We start from the raw sequence: 21,202 nt of genomic DNA, 5'->3' as shown, positions 1-21,202 counted from the left end.
CGAGGGAGCTTTCCCTATCCACATCTCGTGAGGTGTTTTGGCAACCTTCTTTGTAGGGACTCGGTTAAGGATATGGGCGGCAGTCTCTAAGACATACCCCCAGAATGAGATAGGTAGTGAAGCACAACTCATCATAGAACGAACCATGTCTAACAAGGTTCGATTACGCCTTTTTGCCACACCATTCAACTGCGGTGTCCTAGGTGGTGTCAATTGCGAAACTATTCTGCATTCCTTGAGATAGTCATGGAATTCAAGACTTAGGTACTCTCCTCCTTGATCGGATCGAAGCATCTTGATTTTCCTACCCAATTGATTATCCACTTCATGCTTGAACTCTTTGAACTTTTCAAACGTTTCTGACTTGTGCTTGATTAAGTAAATATACCCATATCTACTATAATCATCGGTGAAAGTCATGTAGAAGCGGTTCCCATCCTTTGTGGTGGATCTTAAGGGCCCACATACATAGGTATGTATGAGATCCAATAAACCCTCACCCCTATCACAAGTGCTAGTGAAGGGTGACTTGGTCATCTTTCCAAGTAAACATGATTCGCACGTGTCATCTTCCTTAAGGTCGAATAACGCCAACACTCCATCCTTTTGGAGTTGGGCTATGCGCTTCTTGTTGACATGTCCAAGACAACAATGCCACAAAGATGCTTTATCCATACTATTGGAAGAATCCATATACAGCACATCATTTCCTAAGTTATCTACAAATATAACAGTTTCATAAATTCCATTACAAGGCATTGCTTCAAAGTATAAAACACCATTTAGATAAGCATAAATAGAACCATTCTCATTATTAAACGAATATCTAAATTCTTGTCTAAATAAACCATGAAAAGAAATGATGTTTCTTGCCATATCTGGGGAGTAGCAACAATTGTTTAAATCTAAATTCAATCCATTACTAAGTATTAAAGAATACACCCCAATCTTGGTAACAACCGACGTTCTTCTGTTCCCCATGATTAGATTTATTCTTCCAAGCTCCACATCCCTATTTCTTCCTAGTCCCTGCAAATCAGAACAAATGTGGTAACCACATCCTGTATCAAGAACCCAAGAAATAGCATGAGATGAATCATTAGATTTAATTGTGTATATACCTGCATAAGATGGATTGATCTTTCCATCCTTGATGGGTTGCAGATATTCCGGGCCGCTTCTCTTCCAATGCCCTATCTTGTGGCAATGATGGCACTCTGCCTCCTTTGGGTTAGGGTTGGGCTTAGCAGGATCAACCTTGGTCCCACTAGAAGAGGAACCATCTTGGGAATTTCCCTTCTGGTGGCTCTTTGACGGAGCCTTCCTCTTCTTGCCCCTTACCTGCCCTATAGCCAAAACAGGAGCAGCGGATGGATTAGGAGTTGGTGCAATAGACTTGTCCTTAAGGTTGCTCTCAGCAGTCCTTAGGAGCCCTTGGAGTTTGCTTATGGTGACCTCTTCCTTGTTCATGTGGTAGGTCATCCTAAATTTGTTGTAGCATGAGGGCAAGGAGTGAAGAACAATGTCGATAGCCAAATCTTCCCCAAAGTTGACATTCAACTTGCGAAGACAATCAACATGCCTTTGCATCTTTTGCAAGTGCACGGTTAGAGACTCTCCACTTCCCATTTTAGCAGTGATCATATTCGTAATGATCTCATAGCGCTCTTGCCTCGCGCTTTGGTGATATCTCTCCATCAAGTCTATATGCATCTCATAGGGATACATGTCCTCATAGGACTTTTGGAATTCGGAGTTCATTGTAGCTATCATGATGCAATGAACTTTTGTTGCATCATGCTCATGGGTCTCAAAGACAACCATTTCTTCGGGAGTAGCAGTTTCTGGATTGATCTTCTCGAGCTTCTCATCGAGAACATACTCTTTGTCCTCGTAACACGCGATAGTGCGAATGTATCTTATCCATTCGCTAAAGTTCGATCCATCGAAAGTCACTTTTTGACAAAGGCTCGTTAGCATGAATGAGCTAGCAGCAGCGTTGTTTGCGTTAGACATCTACAAATAGAAAGGAACAAAGTTTGATTAGAATTAAGTCCATAATTAACACCCAAAATGAAAAATTTAGGGCTAGGACCCAACAATATTATTACATATTAGAAAAGGGATGTCATAATCCAACACGCAAATAATTTGGAGGTAAGTGAATGACGATTCACTAATTCTTCACCATGAAAAAGATAAGCTTCAGTTTTAAATGTATTGAGAATTCCTAGATTTTCTTAGAGATACATTGAACTTTTCAATGGCATGTTTAAATCTCGATATGCCCCTCTCGTTTGTGACTGGGATGCCGAGGATCACAAAGTGGGTGTGAATAACCATGCAAATCTACATGGTGCCTTCATTGTTACAATCACCTATTCGATGTGCCGGTAAACCACACACGCTCCATCGAACTATGACAAACAATGAATCACCCTTTGCCACCTTTTCTTAGAACCAATTAGTGTGCCGGTAAACCACACACGCTCCACTAACTTCTTAGCAAGGGTGGAAAGTGTAACTCCATAGGATTGCATCAATTAACTTTTCCTAAAGTAACTAGGATTGGGAATTTGCAAAAAAAATGTTTAGTTACTTTGTATAGATTCATTATATTACTTATTAATGAAGAGAGTATTGCCCTATCCTACCCGTTCGGCTAACGACCCTCCACCAGTCAAGCAAGCAGTGGGTGTGAGTGTACACCCATTAACCGTCATGTTATAGGCAGTAACCTTATACCCACCTTATAGACCGACTTCATGAATGAGGACTACTAACAGTAAGACTAGCATTTTAATTATATATATATATATATATATATATATATATATATATATATATATATATGTATTAAGCTTGTAATAATATAATAGTATATGGTGTATTTTAAACATTTCAAAATACTAGGGTTTTAATTTTCAATTTAAAATTTCGAAATTTAATACCATTTAAATTAAAATTTTAAATATTAAAACTCTTGATTTAACAATTATCTCAAATTAAACTATTAATTTAAATCATTAAATAATAAGGGATTATTAAATCTTAAAGGATAATTACCATTTAAACAATTAACTTATCCTAATCCCTTTTATCCCTCTAAATTTCGAAAATAATAGGAGGGGATAATTCAAAATCTTTAATTACCATATTTAACTATTAAAAGATAATTACAAGATATGGGATTATCCAAATCCCTAAAATTTAGGATCTTATCTTGGGGAAGGAGGCTAATTCGAAAATCCTAGGGTTTGCAAACCCTAGATTTCGAAATCTTGGATTAATGGAAAGGATTCAAAAAACCTTTTCACAATTTTCGCAAATTAGGGTTAGGAAACCCTAATCTCGAAATTTCTTGTCTCCTAGGGTTTATTGGCAATAAACCCTAATTGTCAAGTTCATACAATTGTATAATACTAATTGAAAACATGTTAACCAAAGGCTCTGATACCACTGATGGGTTTTATACAAACAATCATATGTGTGCATGCAACCCTAGATTTGGATCTATGTTTTCACTATTAGATACACAACATTATGAACACATGAATAAAACCCTAATGTAGCCTGCTATTTTAGAAATTCATATATAAGGTTAGATCACATACCTCTTGTTGTTATATTGCAATAACAACTCAAGTCTTCAAACCATAAGTCTTGAAAGCAAGCACCACAAGTGTAGTGCCTCTAATGGCTCACAAACAGCACAAGCAATTGGAGAGGCTATAGAGAGAGAAGGAAGGAGGTAGAAATCGGCCTTGGGAGCTCTTAGAAGCAAGTGTACAATTTCTCAAGGCCTAGGGGTCTTTATATAGGGTTGAGATTAGGGTTTCAGTCCTTATCCTTATCTAGTTGCTTGCCCACCAAGCAATCATAAGATAAGCCTTGATAACCCTTATCTCTTGGACCTTTGGACGATTTCAAGGATATCCTATCCCTTGAATTTGTCCAACCTTTAACAAGGATAACCATTGCCCTATTTTGCAACTATCACATAATTACAATTCAGCCCCTATAGTTTAATTAATTACACTTGATCACAAAATTAATTCCTAATTAATTATTGACCAATATTAATTAAACAAATATGATTTCTCATTTAATATATTATTCTTATAACATATTAATAAATCATAACAACCTCTTTCTCTATTTATTTCTCCAGTGAAGTTGCTTTGGTGAAGGCAATCCAAAAGGACCATGTACAACCAGGTCAAGTACTTACCAAATATGGTTACGGGCTTAGACACTAATCCAACAATTCTGGCTAGAGAGTCATAAAGTATCGGTCTTGGGGGGTGTAGGTGAAGCATGGTTGTCTTAAACCCGAGTATGGAGTGTTTTGGGCCTAGATCTCCTTAGCTATACGTAAAGTTTGCAACGTTACGTGAGGAATAGGCCTTGGATGAGTGGATCTACAGTTTGGAGTCCCTGCATGACTCAAAAAGCTTCTGAATGTATGAACGACTGAATAGACTCGGCGAGTCCTTCGAGTGGACTCGGCGAGTAGTATGAAGATTAGGAGGAACTCGACGAGTTGGATGAACAACTCGGCGAGTCTGTTGAAGTTTGCCTTGGACTTGGCGAGTCTGTTCTTGGATTCGGCGAGTCAGGTCGCGAAACCCCGAACCCTTCGAGTTAAGACTCGAATCAGTGAGTCGGGTGGAGACTCAGTGAGTTGGTCAGGACAGGACTCGAAAATCGGTGGACTCGGCGAGTCATGGGCTGACTCGGTGAGTCGAGTCGCGAATGGAAGGACTCTGCGCATATGAACTCGACGAGTCAGTAGGCAGACTCGGCGAGTAGGGTTAACCTGGAAGGTTCACTTTGACCAGGACTTTGACTTCGACCAGAGTTGACTTAGTTGACTTTCGGAGGACAGTTAGACTAAGTGTTGCATTGATATTGGTAGCTCGGGGAGCTAGTGGAACAGAAGTTCAGAGAGTTGTCGGGCAGCAGCTAGAAGGGTTATCAGCAAGTTCAGCAAGTATAGGTGAGTTTCCCTTTGTGTGAATGGGTCTACCGCCACAATGTCAGCCCATGTAGTTATGAGTAGGAAGACCCGGGGTTAGACCTAGGCATAGTATGCTAGTATGATATTCAGGACGAGGTCCAATGTAGCGGGCGGGAGCCCAAGGAATGGTTTGCATGATAGTTATACTTGTTGTCTGTGTGATACATGTATGTGCCTGGTAGGAAGGTGAGTGTGGGCGAGGTCCCGTATCTCACCAGCAGCAGAGTATGGACAGTGTTCCATATCTCATTAGCAGCAGAGTAAGGGCGAGGCCCAGGTTAGGGAAAGAGTGAGTGTGGGCCGGGCCCGTATCTCACTATCAGTAGGAGCATGGACGGGGTTCCATGACTCATCAGTTGCAGGACATGGGCGAGGCCCAAGATAGGCGAGGCCTTTAGAACATGATTCGGTAGTGTATGTTTAGTTTATGTGTTGTGATATGTTTATGTGTTAGTATATGTTAGCGGGCGAGGCACAGTGACATGCGAGGCCTAAGTAAAATAGATATGTATCCGAACGGGGCTCGAAGCCAGTCGGGGCCTGGAGCGGCGGGGATGTTGTAGCGGGCGAGGCCCGAGGTATGGGGGCGAGGCCCAGAATAGCGGGCTTGGCCCAGTATGTGCAGTATGTGGTTATGCATGGTGTGTGGTAGGTTGGGGGAACTCACTAAGCTTTGTGCTTATGGTTTTCAGTTTTGGTTTCAGGTACTTCCGGTAGCGGAGGGAAGAGCTCGGGGTGATCGCATGGCACATACCATAGATTAGACAACATGGGATGTTTTACTCTGATAATGAACATATGTTTTGGAAATTAATACTCTGATTATGTTATTGATTGATAATTATGTTTTAAGTAATGTTTTATAAAAGAAATTCTTAGTCTTGAATTTTGGGACGTTACAATTTGAAACCTAACCGACCCTAAACCCATGGGTTCGGTTTTATGGTTTATCGGTTTCTAAATCGGGTTTTCAGGTTCGGTTTAGGTTTAAGCTAAACCAAACTTGAAACTATTTTCCTATCATCTCATATCCTCACTAATTTAGAAGTGAAGATGGCTTCTACTTTGATACCTCAAGCGATGTGGGACAAAGCTAATAGATTAATAAAACTGAAGAGAATGTCTGTTATGCTTATGTACGAGAGCATATGTAGCTACATTTCAATCATGTACCGATGTGGGATGGGTTTATCTAGCTGCGAAAATAAAAGAAGAGAAATATTAGACGCAGGTTTCGAACTTGAAACCTCCAAAAAAAACATGCGAGAGCCTTACCCACCTGAACCAACTCATGCTTTTGACATTACTTCGCTAAACATATTTATATTTGTACATAAATTATATATTTTTATAAACAATATATATAATCGGTTCGGTTCGGTTTCTATCGGTTTTACGAAACCCAAAAACCGAACCCAAACCGAAATTTTCGGTTTTCAAAAAATATAAACCCAAACCGTCGGTTTATGCTTCGGTTTCGGTTTCTCGGTTTCGGTTTTGTCGATTTTTATCGGTTTTTTGGTTTCCGGGTTTGGTTTTGCTCACCCTTAGACAATATTAAAAATTTAGTGTGTTTGTGGGTAAAATGTAAAGGCAAAGGTGATTTATGTAACCGGGAAGAGTGGCTCTCTTGTCCTTTTTCGTCTTAGTCTTAAATTTTCTTTGCATATGTAATATGTAACCGCTAAATTTCCCCCTATAGTTTATTACTATTTGGGTGCGTTTTTATAATATTGGCCGTTTCCAAAAAGAAAAAAAACAAAAAAAACCTAATTATGCAATGATATGACGTTGTTGGGGTAAAAAAGATTTGCCAATGGTACAATCTAGCAATTCTTTCGGTAGGCGCCGTCTATTTTTGAAAGGAGTGTCTATAGACACGACATGTCATCCCTATTTCTTTTTCGTTTTTGATCTTCTTTAATTTTCAATATAACAACAAAGGCTATAGAAAAACATTTTTAGCGTAGCTACAACCTTCTAAAGATGAAGTCTAATGTTACGACATGTTGGAATCTATAGTGAAAATATTGATACATTCAACGACAAGATAAGTTGTCATAGTAGAGGTTGTTTTTTGTAGGGATGAACAAGCTAGACCAATTCCTAAACCTGACACAGTTCTCTGAACCGAAACCATACAATACCCGAACCAAATGCATGCATTCGGTAATGTACGTACTCGACCGGTTCCAATTTCTGACCATTTTGGTTTCAGTACTATGGTTCCGATACGGCAGAACCCGAATATTTCCCAAAATCGCTAATCAAACCGAAAGCTTCAGAGTCATTAAGATTTTCTACATCTCCCAATCTAAATTTCAATCCATTGCTAAAATTTCAAGATGTAATTATACAACTGGATGTATTACACCGTACACAAAAAGAATAAACAATTATATATCTTTATGTTCTAACTATACTTGTGAGTATGTAATATTTGAATGGTCAAATATGTAACAAGAGTTGATGAATATTCTTTATATTTTAACATCAAAAGAAAACGGTCAATAAGAAGGGACAATAGAAACCAATATATGGTGCAGCTTGTAAAAAAAAGTTACAAATTTTACTTGGATTTTAATTATAAAGATAGGGATATGATGTGATATTCACAACGGGACAGTTTACTAAACATGATTTCCAAATGAGAAATTAAGTATATTTTTCCTACAAATCATGATATTCAATTAAAAGATAACATATGTCATTTTGATATACTAAAATATCATTAAATGAACATTAAATATGACAAATATCATCATTTAATTGGATAGAAAAATTCATAGTAAAAAAAATAGAAAATATATTTAATTTCTCTTTCAAAATTGATTCTAGAATCGATTTTTCCAGTCCGAAACTGTAACTTAACCATATCAAATATGTATCAAGTATTATGTACTAGATTTGATCTCCAAAAATAATAATAATAAATAGCACATCCCTAGGTTTTTGATTTTGTAATACTACATGAGAAATGAAGAAGATTGTTTTTTCTATGCTTCTGATGCCCCATTTTTATTTTTATAATTAAAGACGATTCCTTTAATTAATATGGGAAAAGTGCATTAATCTACCCAATATCCAGTTAAAAGGGTAGGTCAAAACTTTTTCACCTTCCAAAATTAGAAAAATTAGTTAATCAAGGGTTTGATTTTGAATATAATTTGTACGACCGCGCGTATATATAGATTTTATGGATTTGTTTTGTAAGAACATGATTACGTGTCTTTAGCACCACAAATTAAGTGGTCTATCCGTCTATAGTGATACACTCAATTTATGTGATGAATATTAACTATAAAGAAATATTGAAGCCTGAGTTAGAAAATACCCGTTTACTTATATTCATATAAAAACAAAACAACAATAAGTTGAGTTTGAACCATTGATCTTGAAAAGCCTTACACCAATCAATTTTGATTTTAATTCCACATTGTTTAACTCAACCACAGAGCCTATAGTCTTGAAGAGATTGATCAATCTTGGTGCAAACTAGGGTCGGTTTTGGTGCTTAGAGAACGCCTGGGGGCTTGGAGACAATGAAACTTATACACTGCACTTGACGAACGTTGTCAAATCCAATAACACGGATGAAGGCGTTGGGGTACTCCTTCTTGCATTCTTCAACCTCCTTCATGACCTGAGCTGAGTCAGTGCACCCGAACATAGGCAATTTCCACATTGTCCAGTAGCGTCCATCATAGTATCCAGGGGAATGGTGGTGCTCACGGTAAACGAAACCATGCTATTAATTATAAATACACACCACAAATATAAATATTTACTCACTTTACAATTAATTATGTTTTGTTTATATTAATCAATTAGTTAATAAAATTAATAAAAGGCGATTAAAAGAAATAGACCTCCAACTCGAATTCCAAGCAAGGAACCCACTTGTTGCGGAGAAGGTAGTCGATTTCCTTAGACAATGCGGCGTCGGACAATGGTGGTAGGTATGAAAGGGTCTCGTACTTCTTTAACCCTATTGGTGGCCACACCTGTATCACATAAAATTTGGTAAACTGATTCACATTCTGATACTGATTAGAATACTTAATTATGGTTTATCCACCATATATATACCTTCATGCATTGCACTCTTCCGCCATTGCTGGGGAGGGAGGAAAAGTCATTGTTAGCCTTCTTGGTGACTGGGAAAGCGACATTAGACTTGAGACCAGTGAATGGAGCAGCCAAGCTAGCTTGGGTGGCGGTGGTCCGGCTGACATTGGCGACAATGGAGGAGGAGATGGACGCCATTTAAGTAATTTGCTGTTCTTCTCTTGGTAGTGGTTAGGAATGGACTTCTAGAATCCAATGAGTGATTTTAGTCGCCATTGGTGTATAGGTATATATAGTAGTGATTGCCATCTAACGGACAAACACACACACACACACACACACATATATATATATATATATATATATATATATATATATATATATATATATATATATATATATATATATATATATATATATATATATATATATATATATATATATATATATGTTGATTCTAACGTATGGTGTGGCTGAGGACATTACATGCATAATGTCCACAAAGATTTTAAAAGGATGTAATGCCTTATCATTGAGTAATTAACCATTTAGTAACGTATGGTGCATGTGGCTGATCATATCCACCATCTGTCAAGCTCTTCCTCTCCCTCTATCGTGTAACTTTCACTCTCTCATCCTCTCTTTCACATGTTATCACCTCTGCGGCCCTCCCTCCAGCTTCTCCCCGCTCCAACAAAAGAGCTATACAAGGTAATCATTTTGTTTTTTATAACAATTTATTTGAGTTTTTTGTTAAAATTTATGATATTTTTTGTGTAAGATTTCATTATGTATTTTTTTTGCTAGATAAATGTGAGTCTGGTAGATATCTTTTTTCACTCTTGTATTTTATGTTTATGATGTTTTTAGCCAAATTACATGTTTTGAATTTTATTTTGAAAAATAAATCATAATTTGACACCTAAATAGAATGTTTTTCGTAATTTAATTAGGAAGGGGCACGCATAAACAATCATAGATTGCTTGTTTGGTGTTCATGTATATATGTTATTATGTGAGTTGCCAATTTGAAACTTATGTGGAATATGCATGTACTTGTATCTTGCTAGAAATGAACACTTTATACACATTCCAGCTTGTTTCTTTGTTATATTAGTCTATTGCTACTTCCGTGGATATTATTAATCATTGTTTAGTTCTGGCCTCCTTGGGGTGCATCTTTAAGGTATTTAAAATTTTATATTAACATGTTTGTGGATTTTTAGTGTATGTTTTGTTTTTTAGGAACGTTGCTTATTTTGTTAAATGATAAAGTATATTGCATATATTGGTAAACATGTAAAGTGCAATGGATGAAAGTTACAGTATGGTAATTAATTAATAGCTTATAAGAAAAAATAACATTTTGATTAATTTAAGAATTTTACCTAATCTATTTTGTATAAAACATTAATGTAAGTCCATGGCTATTATAGATAAAACTTTGAAGTATGTTGATATGTTAAGAAAAAATATAAGTGTGCTACTGTTATGGTATTACAAATTTTATATCTAGTTGTATTTTTTAACATTTATATATGACGATTGATAAGAGTTAAACTAGTTTAAAATTGAAACTCGGAAGAGTTATTGAATGGTCTCAAAAAATTGATTGGGATTGTGAATGGAGGGACGAATTTAGGGTGTTCCCGGGGTAGCCTATGGAATCCTTAAAATTTTGCAGAACAGTGTAACTTCTTTCAGATATTTTTCTTCGTAATGTAATTTTTTTTGGCGTGCAACTCCTAAAATCATGTATGCAACCCCTGGAATTTTTTTCTATGTCCGCCCATACGAATGAGCATTTTGACGACAGGTCGTTTCGTGTATCCTTTGTGCAAAAATGAGTTTGAATTCATTGCTGAAATAAAATATGGCTCATGAAAGGATGGTTGCAATTTTAATGCATAATCATAGCATGTAGGATATTCATCTCCATCTTCATTGGATGAGGCTGGAATCTTCATAAATATGCTTCATGAACATCATAGTTGTTGTCATGGAGTTTCATAAATCCTAAGATGTCCTTCGATTTATACCATTGATTTATCTTGATACTACATCCAAAAGTTGAATGAAGGAATCGTTACTAGGCTTATGATATTATTACTATGTACTATTTCATTGTAATAGTTTTGTAATATAATGGCGAGCACCAATCCTACATTCCAATGGCCATCAAGGCCATCGCCGCTTACATACGACCTTGATGCGCATAAGACTAGCTTGAATCGACCACCATCACCACAACAATATGATGAGAATGACAATCAGGAATATTCAGATGACAGAAAATTAGATTTTACTATCAAACTTTAATGATATGTATTTAACTTTGAGAGACTTTATATTAAACTTTAAATGGTTTGTAATAGTATGTAGGCATTAGACATTGAATGATAGTATATTTTTGTGAAAAATTTGAGTTGTTTTATTACTTTTATGGAATAATAAAAAATAAAAAATAAAAATCAAAACTAGGCCATACCTAAACCGACGATATGACGTTGTAGGGGGACAAAAAGATTTGCCAATGATACGGTCTAGCAACTCTTACAGTAGGCCCCGTCTATATTTGAAAGGGGTGCCTATAGACATGACATGTGTAACGTCCCCAAAAATATGTGTAAAAATTTTGTTTGTAAATTCATTCAAAACATATGTTACTCATATCAACTCAGTCAAAAGTGTATCATATCAACATATTATCATAGTGCAAATTCCCAAAATCTCAAAATGCAGAAACTGTAGGGTGATGCGGTGCGATCAGGTCAGGCCCTTCCCCTTCGAACTGGAAGTACCTTAAACATAAACTAAAAATTGTAAGCACAAAGCTTAGTGAGTTCCCCCAAAATACCTCATATCATACAAACATACAACCAAACATATTTGGGTGCTTGCAATCCCCTTCAGTCTATTTCAACCGAATACTGTCAAACATATCTGGGTGCTTGCAATCCCCTTCGGTCTATTTTAACCGGATACCTGGTCTATTTCACCCATTACCACTACTATATAATATCATAACAAAAAATCACAGAGTCATTAAGCAAACACAAGCATAACTAACAGTTTTCACGAAGTCAACCATTGTACTACTACATGAACTAGTGGGCAGACAATATTGGTGCCTTCGACCCACAGATACAGTGAAAGAAACTCACATTGGACTGAAGGTATCAAATCACACTCAACGAATGACTCACGAAATCCTCTCCTTAAGGCACAAGTATAAAACCCAAATTAGAAATTAGTCCAATATTCTAACCCGATGGTCCAACCCTAATTCTCGTCTTAAAATCAGAAAGGATTGCTTAACCCTTGCCTCATTGGGTCTACCCCACTAAGGCCCAAATCCAAATAGTCCAAAAAGGCATTCCAAGCCCAACAACAAGGCCCTAAGGCCCAATATGGCCCAAAAGCACCAAAAGTGGCCTAAAGCTCAAAAATGTCTTGCTACAACAGGTGGGCCTGAGGCCCAAATTTAAACAAATCAAAATCCCGACAAGAGTCGAGCACAAAAATCTCTTAAGTCTGCAGATTGCATATACAACGTACACGGCTCGTACGCCCGTCGTATGCTGATGATCTGGAATCAGGGCACTGGCAGTGTACTCTAGAGTACGTCCGACGTACTAGTCAGTCAGTCCATAATTGCTCGAATATCTTAATCCTTTAAGCTTTAACGTCCAAAACTTAGATCCAAGCTCATAAAAGTGTCTTAATCCATAAAGTTGCAAACTTTATGCTCTTGCATGCCTTATTGGGACTCAAACCATGAATTAAACCCTCTATCTCTCTTAGATGATCACCAACTCATGCATGGTTGAGTCTTAACCTTCAAGATAGGATTTTTGTGACTTCAAGCACCCCTAAGAGTCCAAAAGGACAACTCAAATGGTCTGGAGTAGCCCATACTCCAAAATTCCAAGTTATGGGACGAATAAATGCTAAAATCTTCCCTAAACCTAGATCCAAACTTAGAATGAGCAAGTTTCAGACTTTATACCTTCAATAGGCTAGAAATGATACACAAACTTTGGATCTACAAGTTCCTTCTTCTCTTTTCACTACAATAAAAAGACCCTTTTACGACGCGCAAACCACGACACTCATTGATTTTCGTGAGTGAGATCTTGGAGAGTGTTTTGGAGCTTTGGGAAGTGACTTTTGGGAAGGAAATTTGTAGATCAAGGGGCTAGCATCAAGACTTCTGTGTGGATTCAGATTCTACTTCATTGTGGGCACATTTTGGAGGTAACCAGCTATTACCTTAACCTCTTTTTCTTCTAGAATCATTCATATGTGAAAACAAGGGCTTCTATAGTTATTCATGAAGGGATTTTGGTATGGAAGCTAGATCTGAAGTTGAAACTTCAGATCTAAACCTCTTTTGAGTCCTAAGTCCATAAAGTTTCTAGCTCTTGCAAGGATGAGACTCTCCTAAGGTGTAAAGTTCCATTAGATGCTTATATTGGTCATTTAGAGCATTTAGGGCCTTGTATGCGCGTAAAGTTTGCAACTTTACGTGATAAACATGCCTTAGAAGCTTGGATCTGTAATCTGGAACCTTGGAATGGCTTAAAAAGTGTATGCATGGTTGAAGGTCTGCAAGGACACGGCGAGTTGCATAGTCAACTCGGCGAGTAATATGAAGATGGTCATGAACTCGCCGAGTTGATGAACAAACTCGACGAGTCCGTTGAAGATTGCCTTGAACTCGCCAAGTTGATGAACAAACTTGTAGTTGTAGGATGGTTGCTATGTTAGAGATCAGTTAGATCTGTACGACTATCTGTTATTGTATGCTAGCGTATGATATTTGTGTGCACATGTTTATTAGTTTGGGGAAAGGGTTGAGGCAGGTCCTGTTGTGTGCAGTAGGCCAAGACACCCTGGGGGGACCGGGTAGACTGTAAGCCCAGGCTGGGAAAATCTAGTCAGGCCGAAGGCCCATCGAGCAGTCCGGATAGACTAAAGGCCCCGATGATGGCGAACCAGACGTGCCGAGGGCTCTTAGAGCGGTCCAGATAGACTGAGGATCGGGACTCGGCCCAGTCAGACTGATGGCTCATTATGCATGTTGTATATGCTTTTTTGTGTGTTTATATGATATGGTTATATCTGTATGGCGTTGGTATTTTGAGGATATCTCACTAAGTCTTCAAGCTTACATTTGTCGATTATTGTTTCTGGTACTTTTGACGATCGCGGGAAGACGAAGGCGTGATCGTACTGCTCCTCACATTTTTATGTTTTCATGATTTGATTCTGGGATACTTTGACAACATTCTAGTTTGAAAACAAATTTTGTAATGATCATGAGTTTTGAAATGTTTAAAAAAAAAGGTTTAAATTTGGCATGATTTTTATGGGTGTTACAGACATACCTGTCACCACATCCGGTACAACACGTGCCTCCTCGATGGTCAGCTAAAAAGCCATGCTCCTCATAACAAACACATCTGCCTTTCCCTAACGGCCATTAGTAATCCGTAGGGTCGCTGAAGCAGCTACCACTGGTCCTCCTGATGCTAAACTCGGGTAGTTGGCCTTCTTGTGACCTCTCTGATTGCAATGGAAGAAAATCTGATCCGATGTCTGGGTGGTGATGATAACTGTAATGCCCGTGTTTCTGGGCTTGCCATTTTTAGCAATGTAATAGTCTAGGTTAACTTTTGTAACCCAAATTTGAAATAATAAAAATGTATTATTTGTGAATTATGTGATTTACGTGTGTTTTCTTAATTATTATAATTTAATTGAATTAAGAATAAAATGAGCGTCAAAATTTAAGTGTAAAATAAACTTGATATCTTTAGATAATGTTTTAGTAGTTGAAACGAGGTTTCCGAATATATATAGAACGCTAAAATCTGACTTCGTATGAGGAAATTATGATTTTCTGAAGTTTCGACTTAGCGGTATACAACCCGAATACTCGATTTGAGATCGAGCGATTTTTAGCCAAAACAATCTAAACGAGAATCGAAGATCTCGTTGTTAGTAGAGAAACGATGAAAAGTTAGGCGAGAACGGACGTCGGACGAAGAAGTTATGAATTTATAACGAAGTTTTTCTGTCCCGGCCTACTAAAAATAAATAAAAAAAATAAAGTCAAAATTAGCCGACAGAGTCTAAACGAAAGTTGTAGAGCATAGTCTCACCTACGCGTGGATTTAAAGAACGTCGAAAACGGAGTTCGTATGAGGGAGATATGAGTTTTCAAAGTTTAAATAAATATTTAATATTTAATTTTAATTCAAACTTCTGATATTATCCGAAGAGGAGTCTCTGGACTCATCCGAAGTACGCCCAGCATACAACGAAGCGTGACGAAGCCCAGAACTCGAGTACCTCTGATGACGTAAGCGCTGACGATCCGAGGCGTACGCCCCGCGTAGCCTCGTACGCCCAGCGTACGTGCGAGGGTCCAGCCCCCTATAAAAGGCTTGCGAAGGCAGCCGATTTTCTTTTGCCATTTCCATCCTTTTCTCTCTAGTTTTTCCTCGTTTAGCATGCCATTTATATCTCGAAGCCCCGGTAATATTCTCGAGCCCCGAAGCAAGATCTGAAGCCCCAAGGACCCCGAAGAGTGTTATTCCCGAGCTGAAGCTCTACCCGCGAGGAGCCCGGTTTTTGTGAAGATCTTCCAAATCTATGGAGAAACACTACTTCTGCAAGCCCTAGTGCTGCCCGATCATCTTCTGATCAGGTGAGTGTGTAGTCATTTTCTTCCAACGCAATATTATGAAGTATTTTATATAAAATACGTGATACGTGTATATATTTTGTTGTTATATGTGTGAATGTATATTCACTTTCTTCTATCTCATTGATCTGATTTATTCTCTATGAAATACGTGTTATGTGTATATGCCTCATCTGTTATGTGGAAAATGTATTGATCGAGCATGCTATATAGTTTTTACACTTTGTATAAAAATGTATATTTTTATCTACTAATATGTTGGGTAGAACATGGGTAGATAGTTGGTGTGTAATAAACAGATGAGAGGCCTCAGTGTTGTTGGTGTTATTCTAGTCATTCAGCAGAGTATGGATGATGACCACGGACTATTCTAGACTGTCATGTGGAACACTAGCAGGCTCATAACCTGTAGGTGTTGTGAACGACGTGTTCACCGGTGTACTCTATCCCCCTCATGGTTGCCTTTAGGATATTTATTGCTAAGGAAGCCCCTTTGCAGTAATGTCCGTCCCGATGAAAAATCCTAGATTAGGTCCCTTATAACAGATGTTGTTTTAGGGACGTAAAGTGAGGATAACGGGAATGGGTAATCGGGTTTGTTGTTGATTGTTGAAATTAAATATAATTATTGTGGGTTGAAAACCCTATATGCTCACCAGGCTCCTAAGCCTGACCCACTTAGTTTATTTGTATTACAGGAAGTGGCGCAAGAGCTTAAGATGGACGAATCATCAAGTTGTTTTGTTTACAAGTTTGTATATGTATATATTGTTAAATGACTTGTAATGGTATCGTTTATGCTTTATGATCTGTATCGGAACATGACATCCCGACTTTTGATTATGAAATGAAATCATATTCCTTTGTGAAATGTTTTGATAAATATCTATTTTATCATGTTTTGTTTTTCGGAACAAATTCCGCATCTCTTTTAAAATTAAAAGGATTTACTCTGAAAATGTTTAAAAAGCATAAATGAAATCGGTCTTTTCTGGCCGAGATTTTGGGGATGTCACAATAACAGTAGTGCAATCCTTGATAAAGTGTCCAGCCTTGCCGCACTTGTAGCAGCCTGTACCACCTGATCTGCAAAACCCATCATGTGACCAGCCGTATTTTCCATAGCGGCTCCAGCTCTCCTGGCCCTTCGACCTAGTGTCGAAACCCTTGGGTTTCTTCGCTGAAACCCCAACCGTCTACCCATGCTCCGCCTTCCTCTTCCGTATATGCTCCAAATCAATCTCTCGTTTATGCACCCTGGATATCATCTCATCGAAGGTTGGGGAGGCAGAAAAACTAACAAACTCCCTGATGTTAGATCTCAACATATCATGGTATCGGTTCTTCCTCATCTCCTTATCGGCCTCATACGGGGGTACCAACAAAGCCCTCTCTATGAACTTAGGAATGATCTCTACCAATGTATCAGTCATCTGCCTAATGTCAAGAAACTCCCTAGCTAACTATTGCACCTAAGCAGTTGGTGCAACTCTGCTCGAAACCGGGTCACAAATCTGGCCAGGTCATGGTCTTAATGGCTTGGGCTCCCACAGCATAGCCGACCTCCTCCTACCAATCTCGGTCTCACTCCCTCAAACATAATGCAGCGAACCTTACCTTTGACCCTTCGAGACAGAAGCTCGTCATCTGAGCACACTCAAGTGCTAACACTGGTCTTCCTGATAATAAACTCAGGCAGTTGCCCTTCTTGTGGCCCCTCTGATTGCAATCGAAGAAAATCAGATCCGATGTTTGGGTGGTGGTGATAACAGTAGTGCAATCCTTGCTAAAGTTCCCAGTCTTGCCGCACTTGTAGCAGCCTGTACCACCTAATCTGAAAACCCCATCATGTCACCAACCGCATTTGCCACAACGGCTTCAGCTCTGGTAGCCCTTCGACCTAGTGTCAAAACCCTTGGGTTTCTTCGCCGAAACCCTAACCGTCTACCCATGCTCCGCCTTCCTCTTCCCTATATGGTCCAAATCTATCTCTCATTCTTGCACCCTAGATATCATGTCATCCAAGGTCGGGTAGGAACAAAAACTAACAAACTCCCTGATGTTAGATCTCAGAATACCATGGTATCAGTTCTTCCTCATCTCCTCATCGGCCTCATATGGGGGTACCAACAAAGACCTCTCTCTAAACTTGGCAATGATCTTCGCGACAGTCTCAGTCATCTGCCTCATGTCAAGAAACTCCCTAGCTAACTATTGCACATCAACAACTGGTACAAACCCTGCTCGAAACTAGGTCACAAATTTTTGCCAGGTCATGGCCTCAATGGCTCGGGCTCCCTAATCATAGGCGACCTCCTCCCACCAATCTTGGTCTCACTCCCTCAAACATAATGCAACGAACCTTACCTTCAACCGTTTGAGGTAGAAGCTCGTTATCTGAGCACACTCAGGTGCTACCATTCGTCCTCCTGATGCTAAAATCGGGCAGTTGGCCTTCTTGTGGCCCCTCTTATTGCAATGGAAGCAAATCATATACGATGTCTGGGTGGTGGTGATAGCAATGCAATCCTTGCTAAAGTGTCCCGTCTTGCCGCACTTGTAGCAGCGTGTACCACCTGATCTGCAAACCCCATCATGTGACCAACCGCATTTTCCATAGCGGCTCCAGCTCTGCTAGCCCTTCGACCTAGATTCGAAACCCGTGGGTTTCTTCGCTAAAACCCCAACCGTCTACCCATGCTCCGCCTTCCTCTTCCCTATATAGTCCAAATCAATCTCTCGTTCCTGCACCCTGAATATCATGCATCCAAGGTCGAGTAGGAAGAAAAACTAACACACTCCTTGATGTCAGATCTCAACATACCATGGTATCGGTTCATCCTCTACTCCTCATCCGCCTCATACGGGGGTACCAAAAAAGCCCTCTCTCTAACCTTGGCAATGATCTCCGCTGCAGTCTCAGTCATCATCTGCCTCATGTCAAAAAACTCCCTAACTAACTATTGCATCTCAACAGGTGGTGCAAACTCTGCTCGAAACCAGGTCACAAAATCTGGCCAGGTCATGGCCTCAATGGCTCGGGTTCCCAAAGCATAGCGACCTCCTCCCACCAATCTCGGTCTCACTCCTCGAACATAATGCAACGAACCTCACCTTAGACCCTTCGAGGCAGAAGCTCGTCATCTGAGCACACTCAATGTCAGCTATTCAATTCCTGACTATGATAGGGTCCTTCACCCCAAAGAAATTTGGTGCCACACATCCCCTGAAATCCTTGAAGGAGAGAGTGTGGGCCCCAGACTGGCTAGCAGCCAGATTGGCGCTGAAGATCCGAAAGCGATCCTCCATTAGCTGGATGATACCCTCCTTGATTAACCCGGACATCGTCGAGATCACATCAACGATGCCTCTAGTAACCTCAACCTTAGATGCAATAAACTCGCGTAGCCTCTCATCAATCAGTTCGGTGCTCGTACCCGAACCAGATCCAGATCCAGAACCCCTTACTCCATGACGTATCACCATCATACTGAAATATAACCACATAAACAATTAGCAAACACACGAAAAGGCTTACACTCTCGAGTTCCGTAGACTCATCGTGGTCTTCCTGATCTCGGGTATAAATCCTATGCTTTTAGTAGTACGAGCCTAATACTACCATTCATACCTATTTATACCCTCGTCAAGGACTACCCCGATTCCTCTAAGTCGATCTTCCCAACTAGCACAATCCTCATACTATAAGGGTCCTACATACCAATGCATCTCTCAGGGATTTCCTAGGACACCCTTCATCACCCCTATCTACTATCAGCTGTAGAAGGAACTTCCACTAACACCGCCTAACTACCACATGAAGACGATTACATACTACTAGTACTAGATAACTCTTCGAATGACAGGTCCCACACTACAACGGTTGGAATCAAACAAGAACTGCGCAATAGAGTTAAATCTATCCTTCTAAAATTATCCAATCACAATAATATGTAACCAATAGTTAGTTGGTATTAGTAGAATTTCCTAAAGCACAACATTCATCCACTAGTTAGTTGGTTTCAACAAAATTTCCTAAAGTACAAAGCATGCAACATTCAAGCATCAGGCAATTCAAATCAAAACATTACCTATACATTCCATCCTATTAATAACTGATCGGATACTAGCATGCAAATCTATAAGCTCATACATATTGGCACATAAAGCCATATCTCCTAGCATTCTATCATGCAAATCCTGAGCAGATCCTTAGCCACTAATCTAGCATACAACTCTCATATCATACCATAAAACATATAATATGTATAGGTATTTTAGGAAGACTTACTTGAGCTCAGTTTATTGCACGCATCACATCCCTTCGTCTTTTATTATAATCTTCTGATTAAAATGTTTCTTTTTATGAAAAATCTATCCAACCCTCAATTTAAGTCCAGACGCACCCAATTGTATGCTTGAATCCCTCAAACCAAGGCTCTGATACCAACTTGTAACATCCCCAAAAATATAGATATTTTTTTTTAAATTCATTCAAAACATATGTTACTCATATCAATTTAGTCAAAAGTGTATCATAGCAACGTACTATCACAATACAAATTCCCAACATCTCAAAATATGGAAACCATAGGGTAATGCGGTGCGATCAGGTCGGGTCCTTTCCCTTTAAACTGGAAGTACATGAAACATAAATTGAAAACTGTAAGCACAAAACTTGGTGAGTTCCCCCAAAATATCTCATACCATACAAACATACAGCCAATCATATATGGGTGCTTGCAATCCCCTTCGGTCTATTTCAACCAGATATAGTCAAGTTATATTGGTGCTTACAACCCCCTTTGGTCTATTTCGACCGGATATAGTTAAGCATATATGATCGCTTGCAACCCCCTTCAATATAATTCAACCGGATATTGTCAATCATATATGGGTGCTTGCAATCTCCTTCAGTTTATTTCAGCCAGATATTGGGTCTATTTCACCCCTACCACCACCATATAATATCATAGCAAAGAATCACAGAGTCATCAAGTAAACACAGGCATACCTAACAGTTGTCATGAAGTCAATCATCGTACTACTACATGAACTAGTGGGCCGACATTGGTGCCTTCGACCCATAGATACAGTGTAGGAAACTCACCTCATATTGAAGGTATAAAATCGCACTCAATGAATGATTCATGAAATCATCTCCCTAAGGAACAAGTATAAAACCCTAATTAGAAATTAGGACAATATTCTAACTAGAGGGTCCACCCTAATTCTTGTCTTAAAAAAAAGAAAGAGTTGCTTAAATCTTGCCTCATTGGGCCTGCCCCACTAAGGCTCAAATCCAACAAGTCCAAAAAGGCATTCTAAACCCAACAACAAGGCCCTTAAGGCCTAATATTGCCTAATAGCGCCCAAAATGGCCTAAAGCTCAAAAATGCATT

The 21,202-nt window shown here is 38.9% G+C and overlaps 1 protein-coding gene and 1 long non-coding RNA gene across 2 annotated transcripts; one reads left to right on the top strand and one right to left on the bottom strand.

Moving 5' to 3' along the window:
- Positions 1–8,343: 8,343 nt before the first annotated feature.
- On the bottom strand, positions 8,344–9,364 carry LOC145087387 (ribulose bisphosphate carboxylase small subunit, chloroplastic-like). Its single transcript, XM_079025337.1, has 3 exons — positions 9,110–9,364; positions 8,890–9,024; positions 8,344–8,768 (listed from the first exon to the last, which is right to left on the bottom strand). Exons 1-3 carry the CDS (start codon positions 9,284–9,286, stop codon positions 8,535–8,537), a joined length of 546 nt encoding a protein of 181 aa, XP_078881463.1. The 5' UTR covers positions 9,287–9,364; the 3' UTR covers positions 8,344–8,534.
- A 189-nt stretch (positions 9,365–9,553) lies between these two features.
- LOC145087385 (uncharacterized) lies at positions 9,554–11,508 on the top strand. The gene is made up of 2 exons (XR_013700781.1): positions 9,554–9,799; positions 11,222–11,508. It is a non-coding gene; the product is annotated as an uncharacterized LOC145087385 (long non-coding RNA).
- Positions 11,509–21,202: the final 9,694 nt, after the last annotated feature.

Source organism: Lactuca serriola, chromosome 2 (genome assembly GCF_051521515.1).
Source record: "Lactuca serriola cultivar US96UC23 chromosome 2, Lser_US96UC23_V15, whole genome shotgun sequence".
NCBI lineage: Eukaryota > Viridiplantae > Streptophyta > Magnoliopsida > Asterales > Asteraceae > Lactuca > Lactuca serriola.
The sequence above is the reverse complement of the archived record's forward strand: the minus strand, read 5'-3'. Positions and strand labels throughout refer to the sequence as shown.